Source organism: Varanus komodoensis, unplaced genomic scaffold (assembly GCF_004798865.1).
Source record: "Varanus komodoensis strain SLA01 unplaced genomic scaffold, ASM479886v1 scaffold109, whole genome shotgun sequence".
Lineage (NCBI taxonomy): Eukaryota > Metazoa > Chordata > Lepidosauria > Squamata > Varanidae > Varanus > Varanus komodoensis.
Genome location: NW_025335313.1, coordinates 46,169 through 68,634, shown reverse-complemented (window position 1 = coordinate 68,634; position 22,466 = coordinate 46,169). Strand labels below are relative to the sequence as shown.

At 42.1% G+C, this 22,466-nt stretch overlaps 1 protein-coding gene across 8 annotated transcripts in view; it reads left to right on the top strand.

Annotated features, from left to right (window-relative positions):
* Nucleotides 1–22,466, top strand: part of TERB1 (telomere repeat binding bouquet formation protein 1) — a 33,098-nt gene that overhangs the window by 9,128 nt on the left and 1,504 nt on the right. For 6 of the 8 annotated variants that reach the window (XM_044419787.1, XM_044419789.1, XM_044419788.1 and 3 more), the window contains 7 exons: nt 11,464–11,624; nt 12,272–12,636; nt 15,122–15,186; nt 15,604–15,693; nt 17,366–17,536; nt 17,850–17,944; nt 18,702–18,908. In XM_044419787.1, coding sequence (XP_044275722.1) covers nt 11,464–11,624; nt 12,272–12,636; nt 15,122–15,186; nt 15,604–15,693; nt 17,366–17,536; nt 17,850–17,944; nt 18,702–18,908 — 1,154 coding nt within the window. Of the gene's footprint in view, nt 1–692; nt 822–11,463; nt 11,625–12,271; nt 12,637–15,121; nt 15,187–15,603; nt 15,694–17,365; nt 17,537–17,849; nt 17,945–18,701; nt 18,909–22,466 lie in introns of all 8 variants that reach the window. The other 2 variants (XM_044419793.1, XM_044419792.1) reach the window with 2 other exon arrangements.

Sequence of the window (22,466 nt, the reverse complement as noted above, 5' to 3'; positions counted from 1 at the left end):
AAGTTACTTTTAAAACTTGGGAAATCCATTGAAAAAAGGTGCCGGAACTCTGTTCCAGTGCGTTCTAGACCAAAAAAAAAAAAAAAAAAGCACTGCTTTTAAGTATACACTATTTAGGCTGTAATCTATTTTATCTGAGAATAAGTCCTGCTAAATTAATTGGGTCTTCCTTATGACTCATCATTTAACTATAAATATGAATTGCAGTTGGGCATTGATTTGCTCAGATTGTAGAACCATACTGATACATTGGTGAAACAGATGACATGTGAGACGTGTGAGTTTTATCTTGGTTCCAGTAGCACATTTTTGTCTGTTGCACATCTGTTTGAAGACTCACTTGTATATGCACAGTTCTTGGAGTGAATTATTAACTGCCTACTGGGGATTATGTTGCCTCCCTATTTCATGGTTGGCCCTGCTATTAGATAGAGTGAGGGGTCATCTCGGCCAGCTGATTGTCATGGAAAGGCAAACATTGGTTAATGATTTAATTTATCATTGTTACTGATTTATTGTCAAGGAGGGAGAAAGGCATTCAGTAGGATTTTTAACCACAGATATGAAAATAACTTGCACTGCTATTTCATTGCAAATCTATTGCTTTTACTTCCAAAGACCTTGTGAAATAGTATTAATGAACCCTACAGTTTGGACAAATATATTTTATTGGGATTAATGCTTCTTTTTAGAGGAAAATCAGTATACTCTGGTTAAGGACAAGGGCCTTCCAATTATGATCCAAGCACTAACAGAATCACAGGATGAAGAACTTCACAAGGCTGTTACCTTTGTGCTGCAAAACTGTAAACAGATTATCAGTAAGATTATGATTACATTATCAGTAAGATTATCATTACATTGACTTCTGCTTTTAATGCTTTATAAGGCAGACTTGTATTTAGGCTCTTGTTTAATCACTGTCATAAGCTAGAGTTCTTCCCTTCACAGATTCAAAGCCAGAAACCTTTCCTGCAAAATGTTCTTATTGACCAAAGCATTTTCCAGATGCACAAACACCAATAATGAATCTCTGAGGATACACAGAGCAGTTTGTTGAGTCCATTCTAGTATTCATTTCTAGGAACTCCCCTTATGAGCATGACTGGCCCTGATCCCTTTTGGAAAGGGCTTTCTGAAAATGGGTATATGTCCTCCCTGCATAAAAATGGACATAATTCCTCCCTGCATCCTCTAATTGGATACCCTCTTCTGCTGATGATGCCTTATGGGATCAAGAGCTGTGCCCCCTGCATCTGTGTCTGAGAAACTTCCCTGCTGCAAGGGCCCTCGCACCGACTACATCTTGATTATTCCCAGGGACTGCCTACCTATCTTGGGAGACTGGTTTTGAGATAAGCATTTCTGCTTCTCTCATCGCAGTGTCTGGGATGGCCCTTGTTCTCAGGTCCCCTCCTGCACCTCTCATTCTTCTGTTTCTGAGTCTTCTGGAGACCAGCCAGCAGCCCTTGAGAAGGTGCAGCCAAAGCAGCCATTTTCCTCACTCCCAACAGTCACATGGTGACTGAGGTTTGGGTTTAGGTGATTAGTCTGGGAAACCTATGTAAATTAGAAGTGGGCTGGCAGTCTGTAAATTTTATCCCAATTATCATGATGTCATAATAAAGGAAATCAAGTAAAATATAACTACATTTATTTAAGAATAGTTGCCTTTTCACTAACCTAGGTCAGTCATAACATTTGGAGGTACTTGGGAAATTTTAAGAAACTTAGTATTATTATTATAACATTTCTATGCCGCCCCTTGCCGAAACCTCGGGGCGGCTTACAACATGATAAAATACATTGAAATACAATAGTACATAATAAATTACCATTAAATATAAAAATACAAAAAATACATTGATTTACAAATATAACATTAAAATTATCAGTATAAAATAAAAATATAGGAGGAGAAAGAGAAGGAAGAAGAAGTTGCCCTGGCCAGATCATATGTTTTAACAATTGAAATGATGTTTAAATAAAAAGGTCTTTACCTGCCGCCGAAAAACCAGTCACGACGGTGCCAGGCGGACCTCTTTGGGGAGTGAATTCCATAGGTTGGGCGCCACCGCAGAGAAAGCCCTCCTCCGGGTTCTTACTCTCCTAATTTCTTTCATGGAGGGTTCCCGGAGAAGGGACTCTCCCGCAGATCTCAAAGGGTGGTCGGGCATATACGGACGTAAGCGCTCGTTCAGGTAGCCAGGACCCAAGCCGTTTAGGGCTTTATAGGTCATAATCAACACCTTGAATTGGGCCCGGGCTTCAATGGGAAGCCAATGAAGCTGACGGAGGACTGGAGTCATGTGAGCATAACGCCCCATCCCCGTCAGCAACCTGGCAGCTCTATTTTGCACCAATTGAAGTGTTCGGACTGTCTTCAGGGGAAGCCCCACGTAAAGCGCGTTACAGAAGTCTAGGCGGGAAGTCACCAGCGCGTGTGTCACCGTCGCCAGGCAGTCGTACTCCAGGTAGGGGCGCAGCTGATTAATCAGCCGAAGCAGAAGGAAGGTGTTCCTCGCTACCGCTGTCACCTGAGCTTCCAAAGAAAGCTCCGGGTCGAGGAGTATTCCTAAGCTGCAGACCTTATCCCTAAGAGGGATTGTTGCACCATTCAGGACCAGGTCAAATCCACCCTCTCCGAAACCCGATCCGCCAACCAACAGGACCTCCGTCTTGTCTGGGTTGAGTTTCAGTTTATTGGCCCTCATCCATTCCCTTACCTCGGCCAAGCACCGGTTCAGCACAGCCACTGCCTCACCTGGATTAGTGGAGAACGAGAGGTAAAGCTGGGTATCATCAGCGTATTGATGATTCCGCAGCCCACACCTCCTGATGACCTCTCCCAGCGGTTTCATATAGATGTTAAATAGCAGAGGGGATAGAATGGAGCCCTGTGGTACCCCATGGCATAGCTGCCATGACGTAGAGACATGGAACTGGTGTATAACAATTTCACTGGAAGCAGTATTTCACTTAATTCTGCTATTGACAGCCTAAAGAGCAAAACCAAATGCAATTTTTGGTGCAGAATTTACAGAAGAGTAGAAAAGAACATAAGAGCCATGTTAGATTAGAACAGTAGTCCATGTAGTCCAGCATTCTGTTCACACAGTGCCCACTTAGCTTCCTACAAGATCCCACAAACAGGATATGAGTGCAAAAGTGCCATTCTTACCAAATTCCCCAGCAACTGCTATACACAGGCATATTGCCTCTGATACCAGAGGCAGCACACATAGCCATAAGGACTAATAGCCATTGATAGCTTTCTCTTCCATGAATTTGTCCAATCCTACAGCATCGTCCTCTTTAGCATACTACTAATATTACTTGCATAATGTCCCTGAAATTCAACCACACACTGTTTAAGAATTTATTTGCTGGAAAGAAAGAAACAAACAAAAAACATTTAGGGCAAAAAAGTGATTTACATTTGAAGTGTTCTTTGTCGTGGCCTCTGTGCATCACACATATGGGTGTTGCGCCTGCGCAGTGCCTTTGGCCGGAAGATTGCCAGCTAACAGTTTTTGGCGGGAAGCATCGCTCCCCCTCCCCCCGTGGTCTATAAAGAGCGGAGCATCCGCCATTTTGTTCAGTCTTTGCGACCGCCATTCGCTGTGCCTCGTGCCGCTTTCGACTTTCGCTCTGACTGTTACTCGTTAGCCTTTTCTTCTCGATTGTTCCAGTTCTATAGTCCCGTTTTTTTCTCCTTATTCCTGTTAGTTAACTATCTCTGCTTCATATAGTTCCTGTACTTTTTTCTCTATCATTCTACCTTCTTTCGATCTATCTAAAAAAAACAAAAACAAAAATATATACTTATCCTCTGCACTCTCTCTCTCTTCTTCCTTTTTCTGCAATGGCACAGCGAGCGGCTTTCTGCAAATGCGCGGAGTGCAGGTCAAAAATGTCACCAACTGACCCGCATGACCTATGCCTCCTCTGGGCGAGGGGCATAGTACCGATAAATGTGCCCACTGCCTGGCCTTCTCCAAGCAGGCCAGGAAGAATTGTGAAAACCGCCTCTGGAGGCTCCTTTGGGATCGGGCTCTCATGCAGTCCAACCCGTTGCTTTCTGCTCCAAAGCCTGGCTCTGCTTCAGTAGCCCCACCTTCACGCCCTTCGGACGAAGGTGTGTCTGCTACGGTGGCTTCCTCTGCTTCCCCCAAAAAGAAGCATGAGAAGCGGAAGCATGCCGAACCCGATAAGTCAGCAGGCCATAAGAAGGCCAGGAAGGAGAAAGTCACCAAGCCTTCCAAAAAACCGAGGGACTCGGAGCGTCCTCGTCACCAGGATTCGGATTTGATGACACCCTCGGTACTGGCGGTGCTCACGGTACCGACTCCACCCGACCTGGTTCTTCAGGAGGCTATGCGGGTTACCCCTCAAGGGTCCCCGCGCCGCGTGGCTGACCTCCCATCTGCGGCCCTTCCAACTCTGCAGAGGGGCTCGATTTCTGATGGGGAAATTCAGGACTCTCCCCCTAGGGCTAGGTCGCCTACACCCATGCCCACGGCCACTGTGAAGGTGGATGTAGGGATGTCCCCGCCTGGGAGCCGGAGGAGCCGCTCCGTGGAGCAACGTTCGGAGGGATGGCGTCGCCTCTACTATCATACCAGGTGTGATCCACTCTGCGTAGGATATTACCCCGCTCCTTGGCGTTGGTCCTCTCCACCATCTTGCGACCGACCACATCCCTCGGACCCGAGACATGTATCTCCACGATCCCCTTGGGATGGAAGCAGCCGCTCTTTTTCTCCAGCGGAGACTTTGTCATCGGCTCCACCATACTACAGTGCCGATTCTGATGATTTGGAGGTCAACTCAACCTCCCCAGACATCGCCGTGACATCCCAGGGTCCTGTGTCACTGGACGAATCTCATGTCTCCTTCGCGGAGCTGATGTCCAGACTTGTCCAGTCCCTCGACATCAATGCCGTCCAGCGTCCAGGACCGACAACGGACAAGTTCTACGACGTCGTCCGCGGAGAGCAGTTGACATTGATCGTCCTGCTGCTCATAACCACCCTTCAGCAAGCGATGACGCAGCCCTGGGACTTGCCCTCCCACCCTCAGCCTACGTCCAGGAGGTACGAATCTATGTACCGGGTTCGGGAGGAGGACATCCCCTTCCTCCTCCGCCACCCCAAGCCGAACTTGGTCGTAGTGGAGTCCTCCCAAGGCAGAGAGGCAAGAGGGCACACGGCACCACGAGACAAGGAGGGTCGAAAGATCGACTCCCTGGCTAGGCGAGTCTACGCTGCTTCAGGCCTGGGGCTGCGGATCTCAAATTACGAGGCGACGTTGACGAGGTACCAGTACTTCATCATGCAGCGCCTCCACAACGTTTCCTCAACTCTCCCGGACCACCAGGGTGACCTGGCTAAGGTCCTTATCAAGGAAGCAATGCAGGTCGTTGTTCAGCGGTTTTCCACAGCCAGGCACCACGTGGACACAGACTCGAGGGCCTTGGTCGGTGCCGTTTCACTCCGGAGACACACCTGGCTTAGAAACTGCAACTTTCCGGAGGAAACCAAGCACCGTATAGAGGAAATGCCCCTTGATGGGTCCGGGCTTTTCCATTCCCGCACCGACCACAAACTAAAAAAGCTGCACGAATCCCGGATGGCAGCACGCAGGATGGAGATACAGACCCAGACCAGATGTAAGTGGTCATGGAATCGCTCATCTTACAGGCAGTCTTACCAGCCAAGACAACAGCCCCAGCACTGTCAGCAGCAACAACAGCAGCGCCGCCGTCCGCAGCCCCAACAACGCTACCAACAAGGCCGCCACCGTTTCAATGACAGGAGGCAGTGTTGACAGGACTGGTGAACCATTCCTCAAATTCCTTCTATACCCACCCCCCTCTCATCTGGGGATCGGCTCCGAAGCCGACTCCCCATTTGGGAGTCCATCACATCTGATCGGTGGGTATTGTCCATCGTTCAGCACGGCTATCAGATAGAATTCGACATCGTTCCTCCATCGAGTCCGATCCGGTTTACATCATGTTTGCCGGTATTGCTTGACAAAATACATCAACTTCTTCGTAAAGGAACGATTCGTCAAGTATTCCCATCTGACGGACTTCATGGATTCTATTCCAGATACTTTACAGTCCCGAAGCGGGATGGGTTTACATCCAATTTTGGACTTGTGTAACCTGAATCAATTTATTGTACCAAAAAAGTTTTGGATGACCACCCTTCAAAACATCTTGCCGTTGCTAAGGAAGGAGGATTGGTTTGCCTCACTGGACTTGAAGGACGCCTATTTCCACATTTCAATCCATCCAAGTTATAGGCGTTTCCTTCGTTTTGCTGTTGCACCCCATCTCTATGAGTTTACAGTTTTGTCGTTTGGACTGGCCACGGCTCTGAGGGTATTTACCAAATGTATGGCCCCTGTCTGTGCTTTCCTATGCCTCCAAGGCATACAGATTTACCCATACCTTGACGACTGGCTGTTAGTGTCCCAGTCTAGGGAGGGACTCCTTGCGTCTATCCGTACAACCTGTGCCTTATTGGATGACCTAGGCCTACTCATTAATACCGAGAAATCTTCTCTTCTTCCGACGCAGACGCTTACCTTCATTGGAGCCCGCTTGGATTCGACGTTGGAGAAAGCCTTCCTTCACTGGGACAGACAACAGACTCTTGCTCGCCACATCCATCGAATGCGATGAGATGGGATGGTCCCGGTGAAGTCCATCCAGAGGATCCTGGGCCATATGGCTTCCTCGGTTGCTGTAGTTCCGCACGCCAGGCTTCTGCTCCGTCCGCTACAACTTCTCTTCAACAAGGTGTACCATCCTCAGAGAGACCCACTGTCGAAGTTGATTCGAATCCCATCTTCCGTACTCCATTCTCTACTTTGGTGGTCAGTACCAGCCAATCTGACTGTTGGAGTGCCCTTCAGAGCATGGCCTCCTTCGATAACCCTCGGTACTGACGTATCTCTCCTGCGATGGGGAGCGATATGCTCCGGCCTATATACCCAAGGCATGTGGAATCGTCGAGAATCCACGAATCATATCAACTTCCTTGAGCTATTGGCAGTACTCAAAGCCCTGCGCTCTTTCGAGGACATTCTTCAACATCGGGTCGTTCAGATAACCTCGGACAATGTAGCTACCGTCTTCTATCTGAACAAGCAGGGGGGAACGAAGTCACCGACTCTGGCCAGACTTTCCATGAAATTTGGGACTGGTGCATTCCGAGAGACATCACGCTGATGGCTGTTCACCTCGCTGATGCGGACAATGTGCAGGCAGATCTTCTCAGCAGGCACATGTTCACCTCTCACGAATGGGAGCTAGATCCTCGCACACGCAACCATCTTTTCCAGCACTGGGGGTTTCCTGTCGTGGACTTATTCGCCACCCAACAGAACAGGGTGTGCAATGCTTACTGCTCGAGAGCGGGAATCGGACACACATCCTTAGGGGACGCTTTCATGATCCCATGGAACAACATGTTCTTTTATGCCTTCCCCCCGATCCCTCTTATGATGCGGGTCATAGCGAAAATAGTGCACGACCAAGCATCGGGGATACTAGTTGCCCCTTGGTGGCCACGCCAAGCTTGGTTTGCAACACTACTAGACATCTTTCACAGGGAATATCTTCATCTACCATTGCTTCCTTACCTTATAATTCAGCAGGACGGTGTGCTTCGCCACCCGGATTTGCTCTCATTGAATCTAACAGTGTGGTGAATCCGATGACTACCATTGTCCCCCCGGTACCGACGACAACTTCAGCTGAATTGAATCCAGTTGTCGAATCCAATCACTCTGGCGCTTCCTCTTCCTCTTCCTTTGTTCATTCTGTACCATTGGATTCAAAATATGACCCATCGAATTCGACAGCTTTTCACCTTGATATCCAACATATCATCAATTGTGCCTTAAAGCCGTCCACAAGGAAATCATACGCGGCTAAATGGAAACGGTTTTCCACTTTTGCCGAGTCTCGTTTGTTCTCTCCATTCATGTCATCTGTACATCACATCCTTCAGTTCCTATTGGAACTGCACTATTCTGGATTAAAGCCGTTGTCTGTTAAAGTATATACGGCAGCAATAGCCCACTATCGTGGCTTAGTTGACGGATCACCCCTCTTTTCTCAACCTATCGTCAAGAGATTTCTTAAGGGACTATATAATCTTAACCCATCAATCAGGCCAGTAATGCCTACCTGGAGTCTTTCTGTCGTTCTACAAGCCCTTACGAAAGCCCCCTTTGAACCATTGGCAACAGTGGATCTGCGCCTGGTTTCATGGAAGACAGCTTTTTTCGTGGCGGTCACTTCAGCCTGAAGGGCCAGTGAACTTTGCGCTCTCCGCATAGACCTTCCTTATTTGAACTTTCACAGGGAGAAGGTCGTTTTACGCCTCGACCCGTCTTTCCTGCCTAAAGTGGCTACACCTTTTCATATGGGGTAAGATACTGTGTTACCTGCCTTTTTCCCGTCACCGTCGACTCCACTAGAGAGATCTTTGCATTCACTTGGTGTTCGGCGTTGCTTAGCCCGTTGCTTAGCCTTTTACAGATCGAGGACTGAGTCTATTCAATGTTCAAATAAACTGTTCATTAAGTATTCCACTAGAGATCAGGGCGATCCAGTCACGTCACAGAGACTTTCCAAATGGATAGTCCACACTATCATCTTACCAGCTAGCTAAGATCGATTTGCCTTCAGTCCCTCGAGGCCATTCCACTAGGGCCGTTGCAACCTTGTCCACCTTTGCATCCGGGGTCTCACTTGATGATGTATGCCGAGCTGCCACTTGGGCGAACCCTTGCACCTTCACCAGACATTACCGTCTCGATGTTCGGGATTGACGGGATTGCTCCTTTGGCAGAGCCATTCTTTCGTCTGTTCTTCACTGAGGACACCTTCCCTCCTCCTTTATGGTAAGCTTGTTAATCTACCCATATGTGTGATGCACAGAGGCCACAACGAAGAAAAGCAGGTTGCTTACCTGTAACTGATGTTCTTCGAGTGGCTATCTGTGCAGTCACACAACCCACCTGCCGGCCCCGCTTGGTGTCGGTGAGTGGATACATCTATCGGTACCGAAGGTTCCCTTTTTTCATGGTACCGACCCTCTATTTCCCTATCTCAAATTACAAATTTTTCCACGAGGGGGTGCATGTTCGGTCGCAAAGACTGAACAAAATGGCGGACGCTCCGCTCTTTATAGGCCATGGGGGGAGGGGGAGCGGAGCTTCCCGCCAAAAACCGTTAGCTGGCAATCTTCCGGCCAAAGGCACTGTGCAGGCACAGCACCCATATGTGTGACTGCACAGATGGCCACTCGAAGAACATCAGTTACAGGTAAGCGACCTGCTTTTTTTGGTAACATATGGGTATAACAATGCATATGAGTTTTTTCAAAGAAAACTGATCTATGGGAAACAGGCCTAAGTTCTCTAGAGATAAATTCCTCCTCCCCCATCTGTGGGTTGCCACAAAAATGTCCTGGGAAGGTGTTTTGTTTTTTTTAATGAAAAGAATATCTATGAGAAACAGGTTCATTCTCTGGAGATATGCCCCCTGTCTTCCCATTGGTGTGTTTAAACAGTTGTGTTGATTAGCAATGCAGTTTCGTTTCAGTGGTGGTTGGTACATTCACTAGGAGCAGATTTTTTATTCTGGCTAGAAAAATATCCCACTACACCAAAAATTAGAGGAGATCAATCCTGACTGCCCTTTAGAAGGCCATATACTGAAGATGAAACTCAAATACTTTGGCCACCTAATGAGAAGGAAGGACTCCCTGGAGAAGAGTCTAATGCTGGGAACAATAGATGGCAAAAGAAGAAGGGGACGGCAGAGAATGGGGTGGCTAGATGGAGCCACTGAAGCAGTTGGTGTCAGCTTAAGTGGACTCCGGGGGATGGTGAAGGACAGGAAGGCCTGGAGGAATGTTTTCCATGGGGTCGCAATGGGTTGGACATGACTTCGCAACTAGCAACAACAACAACACCAAAAATGTTAGTTTTCTATAATAATAATAATGGATTACCTAAGGTTATACTTTCCCAGTTTCTAATTTTTCCAATAATCATTAATTGATTTGAAAATTTGTATTGTTTCAGATGGAAGAGAAAAATATTAGTTTATAAGGGGAACAGATATTGGGTTGATTATTCTGTATGTACAAGTGAATAGCAAACATATACTGAAAGGAACAAAGATTTCCCCTGTGAAAGTTTTTTTCTGGTTGAGTATTGTGAAACCTTCAACATCATAAACACATTTATTTGTGGAGCATTTTACCATGCAAGAATGTATTGGAAAATGATGTTGGGTAGTGAGATAATCCACAAATAACATTGTGTACTATGTCTTATAACTGTTGCATGAGGGACTTAATAGTGATATGTTAAACTTTCAGCTAAACAATAAAATCCATTAAAAGAGACAATAATTTTGGTAAGATGACTCAATTTAAAGTGTTAAAGAAAAAATTACTAATAAACAAATCCTTTATTTTGGATGTTTAGATAGTTTTACATGTCAATAAAGAATTAGATTCTTTTTTAATGGTATTCTACTGACCTACTAGTCCTCCTTTGTCCAGTGGTGAAAATGCACAAGACCCTTATTCTCACATATGTTTTCACAGATCACACTGTCAGTGAATAATGAATCTATATGGTTAGGAAGAAAAATAGGAGCATTTAGAAAGCTACCATTGCCCTCAAATGCTAAGTTAGACATAATCAAAATCTTTTCTTCCTCCAGTAATTCATTTGGTCATTTTTTGTTTCCAGCTTTCCCAGAAATCTCATGAGGAAAGATCATGCTTGGGACTATATATGAGCAGAAAGATTAATAAATACAGTGGTATTTTGGCTCATGAACCTAATCTGTTCTACAACTCTGGTCGCAACTCAAATTGGTTGCGAGCCAAGTCAAATTTCCCCATAAGGTTCAATGTAAATAAGGTTAATCTATTCTGTAAATACTTTTTAAATCACAAAAATTTGAAACAAAGTAACAAAGAACAACAAAATACAGTACAGTAGAGCACACTAACCTAGGTGGGGGGGTTATTGTTTGGAGGGAGAGTCCAAACCATAATTGTGCGCTTGCGCTCGTGCAGGGAATACAGGCGCGATCGCCCTCGTGCTTGTGCGGCGAAGATGGGCGCGATTGCCCTCATGCTCCTGCGGGGAAGATGGGCGTGATCGTGTTCGTGCGGCAACATGGCCACGATCGTGGTTGTCACCCAATGCAGAGTTCACGAACTGAGGCAGAATTTTTCTGAAATTTTTGTTCGCAACCTGATTTGGTCGTGAACTGAGGCGTTCGTGAGCCAAGGTACCACTGTACAATAAAACAAAACATATCTTACATTGTGCCACACTTAAGGGTTTTACATGCAGGATGATATGTGTTTCTGGTTTTATAATTCATTTTTTATTCTGTCTTTTTCTGTAAAGCTGAAAAGTCATTGAAACTAAATGAAAAGTCATTAAAACTGAATGATGGAGGACAGTTGGAGGTGGATCAGTGGAGCAAAGAGATAATCCTTGAAGACTACTGGAACAAAGCAAAAGAAATTTTATACAGAATAACAGACCTTGAAAATGATCATCATGAGGTTATTTTCTGTTTTCAAAAGTAATGGGCAGTATATTGTAGGTTAATTAGTTAAGCAGTTTAAGGATCAGGCTGACTGAATGTTGCATATTCACAGCATGCGATCTGGCAAATTTGTTGCTATATGCAAACAGGCTCATTTTTTCTGTGTACAGTAATAATATACTATATGTAACTGATTTTATACTGTGCTTTTGTATATTGCTTAGAAATATTTTTACTATAAATGTTTCCCAAGTATCATTAGATAAATAGTATTTTCTTTGTATTCTGGTATTTCTGTACCAGATTACTGGTACTTCTGTATTGCTGTCTGCAATACAGTTGTTTGCTGCATTTTTTGTTTAAAAATCCCAATATATTCCCTTTCTCATGTTAGTCAGTACTTCCTTGCCTGACTCCCTTTTAGTTGCCATATTTCTACAATTCACTGGTTTTTGGCTACTTGAAGAAGGTTACTAGACCCATAACAATTCCAGTGTGACAGATTATTGGACCAAGCTGGAAGCAAACAGTTTGCACATCTTGTCCCATTTAATTCACATGATCAAGTTAACCCTAACATATCTGTATTGACATTTCTGTAAAAATTGATATGATTTTTGTTATGCCCTTTTGTATTTCTTTTTTTTTCTTTTTAAAACACAGGGGCAAGTGAGAAGACAAATACTAGATGAGGATATTTCCCAGGAGGAGATTCTACAGACTACGTCAAACCATCCTCAAGCATGCACAAGCAAGCAAACCAGCAATAATGGCATGACATATAGAAAAATGAAACAGCTACTACCAAATTCTATGTCCGATAAGTTGATCATTTCTGAATTTGTAAATGGTTTCTCCAAGAATAAACAATTAAATCCTGCCAAGAATCTAACAGATGCTTCAGACAGTCAACGTGAACACAGCTTTTTTCATTCAGCTGATAAAACGAGAACAGACCACATAAATCAAGTCCATATTAGAAATAAAAGCTCTATTTGTGGTTCTAGTAAATCTGATGTTCAAACCAGGTACTATATCTATGATTCCACAAACAAAGTAATATTGCTACTTTTTAATCATATGTATAAATCAGATTTTCAGGATAGGTTTCAGTAGTATTGTGCTGGATCTAGTCTTACTAGTGTTTAGAGGAGACCAACTGAAACCTATGGGGTTTAAGTTACTAATGACTAAATTAGGTCTCACTGATTTATAAATGCATCTTCTCAAAGCTTGGCTAAGTGTGGATTCAGCGCTCAAATTAGTAAGCAATGTTTTTACTGGATAGACATATATTTAATAATTATCTTGTCAAAGTCAAGGAAGCTGTGCATATTCCAAGATATAAATGCAAAGAAGTGGAGATTATAAAATGTATGCTTCAAAGCTAACACAAATAAGTGTAATTATTAAAATTTTAATAATTTTAATAATATAAGTAATTTTGGAAAGTTTTAGATTGAGGACATGGCTGACACAATTACTGCTGATGTTAACTGCAGGAAACTTAAAATCATGGAAACTATCTTTGTCTCTTTATATAGCACTGTACACCTGCTAGGGAGCTTTTGCTCAGTAAGAATTCTCAGATATGTTTGTACAGGAGCTTATAGATATAGGAATATTCTGCACTTCACATGTCTGCTGGGAGATACAACCACTATAACAGCAGTGGTTTGCTACATGAAGTACAGAATTGGTCTGAGAGACCATTCCAGTGCTTCTGAAGTATTTATCAATGTTTGTTTTGAGCTGAATTTGTGGAAACATAGTATTAATGGAATGTTAAGAGCAGAATCTGTTATTTGCTGACTGAAATATACATAAACATAGTTTCTTATTGTTGCCAGCCTTATAAGGTACAAACAGTTAATACTTAGTTGGGTATTTATGTAAAAACACAAAATATCTGATAAAGTAGCCTAACTTTATGGTCTAGTTATCAGTACTTGCACTGATATGAATGTATTCTGGTATGCTTTATCTGTTGTAATTCTGGATGATGTGTGTTTGCTTATTTGTCACTTTCATCATGCTAAGACCTAGAAACCTAAAATTCAGCAGGCACAGTAAGGGGACCCTAGGTTTGTGTACTTCAGAGTTATAACACAATATTTTAATGTATATGTGTGGTTGAAGGCTGCAGTAAAATCTTCAGCCACTAGGACAGATTTCTTTAACCAGCACATAACTCTGTAGTCTATATAGTTAGAAGCCAAGGGAGATTAGTGGGGTGAGGACCACAGTTCCCTGCCCTGTTATGGAGTAGCTCCTCCTCAAGGAAATGGAGTGGACAGAATACTTCTTTAAAGGGGCTGCAATGGTGTATCTGTTGTCCATGGGGTCATGATGGGTTGGACATGACTTCGCAACTAACAACAACAACAATGGTGTATCTTGTAGGGGCCATACCTAGGGACAACAGTAGGTGTAGCGTAACTCAGTTGGGGTAGATATAATTTGCTTGAAAATGTTACTGTATCAAAGTAAAGGTTGTTTAGTAGAGAAAGGTTCTATGCCTGCTCTGTCAGCTATAGTCCAGCCTCTCTGCACTCAGGAGAACGGAGTGGGAAGGCCTCTTCCTGTAGTGGTTACGGGGTGTACTATGGCATGTGTTGTGCCTGTAAGTCCCAGTGAGCATTGTTTCACTTTAGACAATTGTTCACTTTAGACACCTTTATTCACTCAAAGGTTGAGTATGGTTTCTTGAAACGGGTTTTTGTTGAGTTGCGAACTGTGGTTTGTTCACTGTGGTTTATTATCTTGGCTAGGTTCAGACCACACAATAACCCATGTATCAACTGAGTTATCGTGTGGTCTGAACCCATTCAGTGTAACCAACTTTGAGAGCTACATCCGTTGGCTTCCCATGTTCAAGTTATTCCCACCTGTATGAATAGTTAATAAAATATAAATCATCTAGATACATTTAAGGCAGAAAATAAAAGTATTTGTTCAAACTACTAGTAGAAACTTAATATATTCCTAAATGCAGGACACTAACAAAAAATTCTGTTCTCTGTGTCCAAGGGGGCTAAAGCCTTGCCCTTTTCTCCAACAGCAGTTTCTAATGCCCTGTGGTAAACTAAACAACTTTTGAAAGTGAAGAAAGTTTAAAAAGCAGTTTACAAATAGGATAGGTACTCCTTTAAAAAAAGGTTGAATAATCACACTGGATATGTGGAAAGGAAACTTGCTGCCTAAACAAATCTTTTGAAATTATAATTTACCTTGCATTTATCAAATTTCTTAATGGCTTCTTGGCACTCTCACAAATAGGAACTCTGTAAGACCCCTGAGAATACTTCTGAAAGGATGGTAAGAAAATTGTATTAAATAAACTACTCAAGACAAAAAAATATTCCTAAGTTTCTATGTGAACATAAAATATGCCTTTTCTTTTGCTAGCATTTTTCATTAGAATGCATACTATATTGGATGTAAGCCATGAATAAACAAGATTAAGAGATACATTTTATTTGGGTTTTTAAGTATTTTTTTTCACCCTTTCAGTGAATTCTTGTTTAAGCAACCAGATTTTGTGATTAAAAGCACAATTCGTGAGCTACAAGATGCAGGTTAATATTGTTTAAGTTCAGATATAACTTAATTGATGAATTATTAGCCATAATATGCTTAATTTAAATGGAAGGCAAATAGGCACTTACCTGTATAGTATAATATATTCAATGTGTCCTAAATGTGCTTATATATCCAATTTAACTGTGTGAATTATTTGCATTTGTGAAACATAGTATTGATACATCTTATATATGACAGGAAATTTGTTTCAAATGTAATTGTCAGATAAGACTTTCTAATGTTAAATTTATATAGTACATAAGCCTGTTGTATCTGAAATTTAAGACTAGATGAGCCATAAGAATTACTACAGGCTCTATATACTTAAGAATATTCACAATATTAAAGTATATAAAATTCATCTGAATTTATAATAATATATTTTACATTAATCGAAGTATTCTCTTTCACAGAGTTCCTGTGTTCAAGCATAAAAAGCAAGGAGATGCCTCATACTTTGAGTACTTCTACAGAGCCTAAACTATCAGAGTTAAGATGCTCAGGTGACTTTTTTTGTTTATGTAGCGTGACAATTCTATTCAAAAGTAAGTGCAAAGTAAATGTGAATAGGATTGTAACATGAATTATAACATCTCTATTGAGACTAATCAATATTTATTATTTTTGTATCTTCAAAAAACTTTTTCTAATATACTAATTAGGATTCAGACCTGGCTATGGGAATGAAACTGCCTTGGTTGCCCTGTATGATGACCTGTGCAGGAAGAGGGACAGGGGAAGTACATCCCTCTTGGTTCTCCTGGACCTTTCAGTGGCTTTCAATACTGTGCTGTTTAACATCTACATAAAACCACTGGGAGAGGTCATCCGGGGGTTTGGGCTGAGGAGTCATCAATATGCTGATAACACCCAGCTCTACCTCTCTTTTACATCTGATCCAAGTGAGGCAGTGGATGTCCTTAACTGGTGTCTAGTTGGAGTGATGGGCTGGATGAGGGCCAATAAACTGAGACTTAATCCAGAGAAGACAGAGGCCCTGTTAGTAGGTGTTTCAGCCCTCCAGCTAAGTGATTCTTGCCCTGTTCTGGATGGGGTTGCACTCCCTCTAAGGGACAGGTTGTGTACTCTGGGAGTGCTCCTTGATCCAGAGTTATTCTTGGAGTTCCAGGTGTTTTCTGTGGCAAGGAGCGCTTTCCTTCACCTTCAGCTGATCCATCAACTACGCCCTTACTTGGATGAGCAGAACCTTGCAACAGTGACCCATTCTCTGGTCACCTCACAATTGGGCTACTTTAATGTGCTCTGCGTAGGGCTGCCTTTGAAGATGGTCTGGATACTTCAGTTGGGTCAGAACAGAGCAGCCAGGTTGATAGCAGGGACTGGCAGATAGACACACATAATGCTGGTCCAATACCATCTGCACTGGCTTCCAATTGAAGTCTGGGCCCACTTGAAGGTGCTAATGGTGACATACAAAGCCCTAAATGGCTTAGGACCTGGATATTTGAAGGAGTGCCTTCTTCCATATACACTTGCCCAGCTTCTAAGATCTGAAGTGGAGGTCCTTCTTCGGGAGCCCTTTTTGAAGGCGATCAGAAGAGTGGCTACTAGAGAAGGGCCTTCTCTGTGGTGGTGCCCTGGCTATGGAATGGGCTCTCCAGAGAAGTGTGCCTGGTGCTGATGCTTTTTTCATTTCAGCACCAGGCCAAAACTTTTTTATTTTCACAGTATTTTAAAAGTTAATACTGTTTTAATATTGATTTGATATTATTGTGATGCTGATTCTTATTTACTTATGTTATCACCGCCCTGAGACACTGTAGAGGGCAGGATACAAAAAAATTAAATATAAATAAATAAAATAATTAATGCAATATTTTAAACTGCATCTTAAAGCTACTGATTGTGTTTTCAAAAATGTGGCTGGGAAATCATATAATTTTCTCATAATTCTGCATTGCTGGCCAGTGAGGAGATGTTCACCATGTTCAATATTAGGTTTATAGGAGACTTCATAATAGGCATTTGCTGGGTTTACAGAGCTTAATCATGGAATGATCAGAACATTCCTATTTGTCTCAGTGTGAAATAATAAATCTAATTTATTACACAGTTAAACTTACATTTATATATTAAATAAATATATTACACAAATAAATGCTACTTTTCATACATTTTAACATGGTGTTTCTATAATATTCTTTCTCTTTTTAGGTTGTAAAACAATAGGACTTTCTTTAAACAGCCGAAATATTAGCAAGATTTTGCAGTCTTGTCAGTATCTATGTGACCAACACAGAGTTATTCTAGAAAGTGAAATGAAATATAAAAGGAAGCTAAAAAGCTCAAACATCTCTAACAGGAATACTCTTCCAGATTATAATGGTAATCATGATAGCTTTTTAGAAAACTAAGTTTTTCCTTGTAGAAGCTAAGTTTCTACTGGGTTTGAACCATGAGGGCAGAGGGAAATAGTTAAAAAAAGAGCTCAGGGTATGTTTGCAGTGGAGAATCAACAGTAGAAATAATAGTTAGGCCTGCCCACCAATTTTGTCCTAGCTTTCTGATAATTAACACTACGATACGAAAAACATGAGAGGTTGGAAAGTCTGTGTTACCCTCATAACTTCTAGTTCTGTTCTCAGTTCAGTAGTTTTTAGTAATTTTAATGAAGTAAATATTGCATTGTTTCAAACAGCATATCGTCAGTCAAAATGGAATGGATACCCAAAGCAACACCACCTTAAAGTTCAGGAACTGAGTGACAATCTTATTCATTCATTTGAAGATGAGGTACAGCCATCTAAAACTTTGCATTTTAATATCTGGGTATGGATTTTAATATGTAAGAGAACACTTTCTACAAAGAACTCTAGCCCCTACATGGAGATTTGTGGCACATTGATAAATAACATTTATAAGTGGTGTAAGATTGGCTAGCCATAGCCATATCAAGTAACATCTTTATAAAAAGGCAACTTATAATGTAGGTTTGGACTATAATTATTGTAGTTCATATGCTTGTTCTTAAAAAGGTTATGATGACTGGGATTGTCTAGCTTTGGAAAGAAGTGAGAATGAGGAGACATGATAGAGATGCACAAACTATGACATAGTGTGGAGAAAGTGAACATGGGGAAGTTTTTCTCTTATTTTTTATCAAACTAGAACCTGGGATTATCCAATGAAGTTGAATGGTGGGAGATGCACACAGGATATAATATATCTCTGATAAATTGGGACAAATTGTTTATTTTACTTGAATTTAGTAAAACTAGATAACTTTTAGTGATTTCTCAGTTCAGCATTTTCTAAAAAAACCCTCATTAGAATTTCTTCAGAACAGAGGCAAGAGGTACTAGGAAATTTTAATCCTTTTTTTGTAATTTAAATTGCTCTTACTGAAGCTGTTGTTTGCCCCACTGCAAAAAATACATCTGTTGTGGCTGGTACTGAACATGGCACCTTAAACATGCAAAGCATGAACTCATGAGCTATGGGCCTTTCCCAAAGGTAGGAATGAAATTCTCAGTTTTTATTATTACTGCAGAATTCTGAAATTCATCAGTCAGATATTCCTGTGACAGTTTTAAAAAAACGACGGAGAATCAGGAAAGATTTTACATCAGAAGAAATAAGGTATCTTTTGGATGGTGTTAAGAAAATGGGCCATCACTGGAATTCAATTTTATGGGCTTATCCATTTCAGAAGGGGCGAACAAATGTAGATCTTGCCAAGAAATACAGCAAATTACAGGTATTGTTATTTCAGATTTATTTTGTAGTAGTCTACTATATGTTCAAGCTAGAAAGAAAGAAAGAAAGAAAGAAAGAAAGAAAGAAAGAAAGAGGACTTACTGTGAATATTCTTTAGTGGGTGTGGTTAGGGGTTATGAAAATGATTATGCTTGTCCCCATTTGGTGGGAAGATATTCTCATAGTTTCAGGATATAATGCAACTGAGGGCAAAAAAATCCACACATTTTTGATCCAGGAAACCATGAATATCTATTACATTAAATTATAAAAGTATAGGAATAGTAAGACTAAAGAACATATAAAGGAGATGAGACTGAAGGTCATTTCCAGGACTCAAATTATTTTGAATTGTTTCTTCAGAGCATCAGAGACACTTTCTGTTCCATATGCAGCAGTAGCACAACCTTTAAGTGGGTCTGAATAATCTCTGTCCATTGAAGATGAACATTTATGGTATATTGAGGGAGAAGAGAAGATCCCATATGCATAGCAAGGAAAAATGAAAGCTGTTTTCTGATAACTTTGAGTTGAAGCAGAAAACTTTTCCTTGCACTCCTCTGGTACCCTAGAGAGAAGGTACAGTGCAGTGCAGCATTTCAGCAGTTGGAACTCATGCAATTTAGGTTACAAGTTCTACATTTCAGTTGATGGTACTGTTTTGCCAGAGAATATTCAGTTATTATGGCTTGAAAAGTTGATGGTTCCAGGCCATCACATGTCTTCTTGACCCTTGTCCTTTGTGGCTGAGCATAATAGGCAGTGGGAAACTGACTGGCTGAGTTTCACAGGTAATTAATGCCTCATTGTGAGAAAGGGCAATGCCAGCTACTTGAAAGATGTGTTTGCCAGGCCACTTTAAAAAAGCACACCATAATATTACGGTGATCTGTCAATTACATACCCTTAATTCTATCCATCTTTTACATCAGATTCAGTTATTGTGCTGAACTGGTATATAGAATCAGTGATGTGGGTACATACACTGAATAATAACAAGATGGGAGGTGCAATAGGTGGTTTATCAGATCACAACAACTGCACTCTTCCTAAATTATCAAGTTCACTGTCTAGGGATGCTCCTAGATCCAGCTTTGTCACTTGGAGGCTTAAGAGCTTGTGCCTGTGTGGCACAAGAGCACGTTTCAACAGCTGAGACTTAAAGAAGAGGTAGTCTTTCCTGGACTGAGATATCAGGGTATGGACTACCATGGCCAGTTTGATTTTAGGACTGACTACTGAAATGTCTCCTTCATGGATCACTGCCTTGTCATGACGAAGGGAAGAGCAGAGGGCTAGTACTAGTAGCGCCAGAAAGAATGAAGCGACTGGGTCAAAGCCAAAAGGACACGCAGTTGCTGCTGTATCTGGTGGTGAAAGGAGAGTCCGATGCTGCAAGAGAATACAGTGGTCATAGCAAACACTTTTTTCCAACAACCCAAGAGACGACTCTACACATGGACATCACCAGACGGTCAACACAGAAATCAGATTGATTATGTGCTCTGCAGCCAAAGATGGAGAAGCTCTATACAGTCAGTAAAAACTAGACCAGGAGCTGACTGTGGCTCAGATCATGAGCTTCTGGTTGCAAAATTTAGGCTTAAGTTGAAGAAAGTAGGGAAAAGCACTAGGCCACTCAGGTATGATCTAAATCATATCCCTGATGAATATACAGTAGAGGTGACAAATAGATTTAAGGAATTAGATCTGATAGACAGAGTGCCTGAAGAACTATGGGCGGAGGTTCGCAACATTGTACAAGAGGCAGCAACTAAAGCCATCCCAAAGAAAAAGAAATGCAAGAAAGCAAAATGGCTGTCTGAGGAAGCTTTACAAATAGCTGAGGAAGGAAGGGAAGCGAAAGGCAAGGGAGAAAGAGAAAGATACAAACAATTGAATGCAGAATTCCAGAGAATAACTAGAAGAGATAAGAATGCCTTCTTAAATGAACAGTGCAAAGAAATAGAAGAAAACAATAGGGAGGACCAGAGATCTCTTCAAGAAAATTGGAGATATGAAGGGAATGTTTCATGCAAAGATGGGCATGATAAAGGACCAAAATGGCAGGGACCTAACAGAGGTAGAGATTAAGAAGAGATGGCAAGATTACACAGAAGAACTATACAAGAAAGAGCTTAACGTCCCTGATAACCACGATGGGGTGGTCACTGACCTTGAGCCAGACATCCTGGAATGTGAAGTCAAATGGGCCTTAGGAAGTCTGAGCAACAACAAAGCTAGTGGAGGCTACAGTATTCCAGCTGAGCTATTCAAAATCCTAAAAGACGATGCAGTAAAAGTGCTACACTCAATATGCCAGCAAATTTGGAAAACTCAAGAGTGGCCACAGGATTGGAAAAGGTCAGTTTACATTCCGATCCCAAAGAAGGGCAGTGCCAAAGAATGTTCAAACTACTGCATCATTGCACTCATTTCACATGCTAGCAAAGTTATGCTCAAAATCCTACAAGCTAGGCTCCAGCAGTATGTGGACCAAGAACTACCAGAAATACAGGCAGAATTTCAAAGAGGGAGAGGAACTAGAGATCAAATTACCAACATACGCTGGATCATGGAGAAAGCTAGGGAGTTCCAGAAAAACATCTACTTCTGCTTCATTGACTATGCTAAAGCCTTTGATTGTGTGGATCACAACAAATTGTGGCAAGTTCTTAAAGAGATGGGAGTACCAGACTATCTTATTTGTCTCTTGAGAAACCTGTATGCGGATCAAGAAGCAACAGTGAGAACTGGGCACGGAACCACTGATTGGTTCAAAATTGAGAAAGGAGTTCGGCAAGGCTGTATACTGTTGCCCTGCCTATTTAACTTATATGCAGAGCACATCATGAGAAAGGCGGAGCTAAATGAATCAGCAGTTGGAATTAAGATTGCTGGGAGAAATAACAACAACCTAAGATATGCAGATGATACCACTCTCATGGCAGAAAGTGAAGAGGAACTAAACAGCCTCTTGATGCGGGTGAAGGAGGAGAGCGCAAAAGTTAGCTTGAAACTCAACATTAAGAAAATGAAGATCATGGCATCGGGTCCTCTCACTTCCTGGCAAATAGATGGGGAAGAAATGGAGGTAGTGACAGATTTTATCTTCCTGGGCTCCAAGATCACCGCAGATGGTGACTGCAGCCAAGAAATTAAAAGACGCTTGCTCCTGGGGAGGAAAGCTATGGCAAATCTAGAGCATACTAAAAAGCAGAGACATCACCCTGCCAACAAATGTGCATATAGTCAAGGCTATGGTTTTCCCAGTTGCAGTGTATGGCTGTGAAAGCTGGACCATAAGGAAGGCTGAGTGCAAAAGGATTGAGGCCTTTGAACTGTGGTGCTGGAGGAGACTCCTGCGAGTCCCTTGGACCGCAATGCGATCAAACCGGTCAGTCCTAGAGGAGATCAACCCTGACAGCTCTTTAGAAGGCCAGATCCTGAAGATGAAACTCAAATACTTTGGCCACCTAATGAGAAGGAAGGACTCCCTGGAGAAGAGTCTAATGCTGGGAACAATAGATGGCAAAAGAAGAAGGGGACGGCAGAGGAT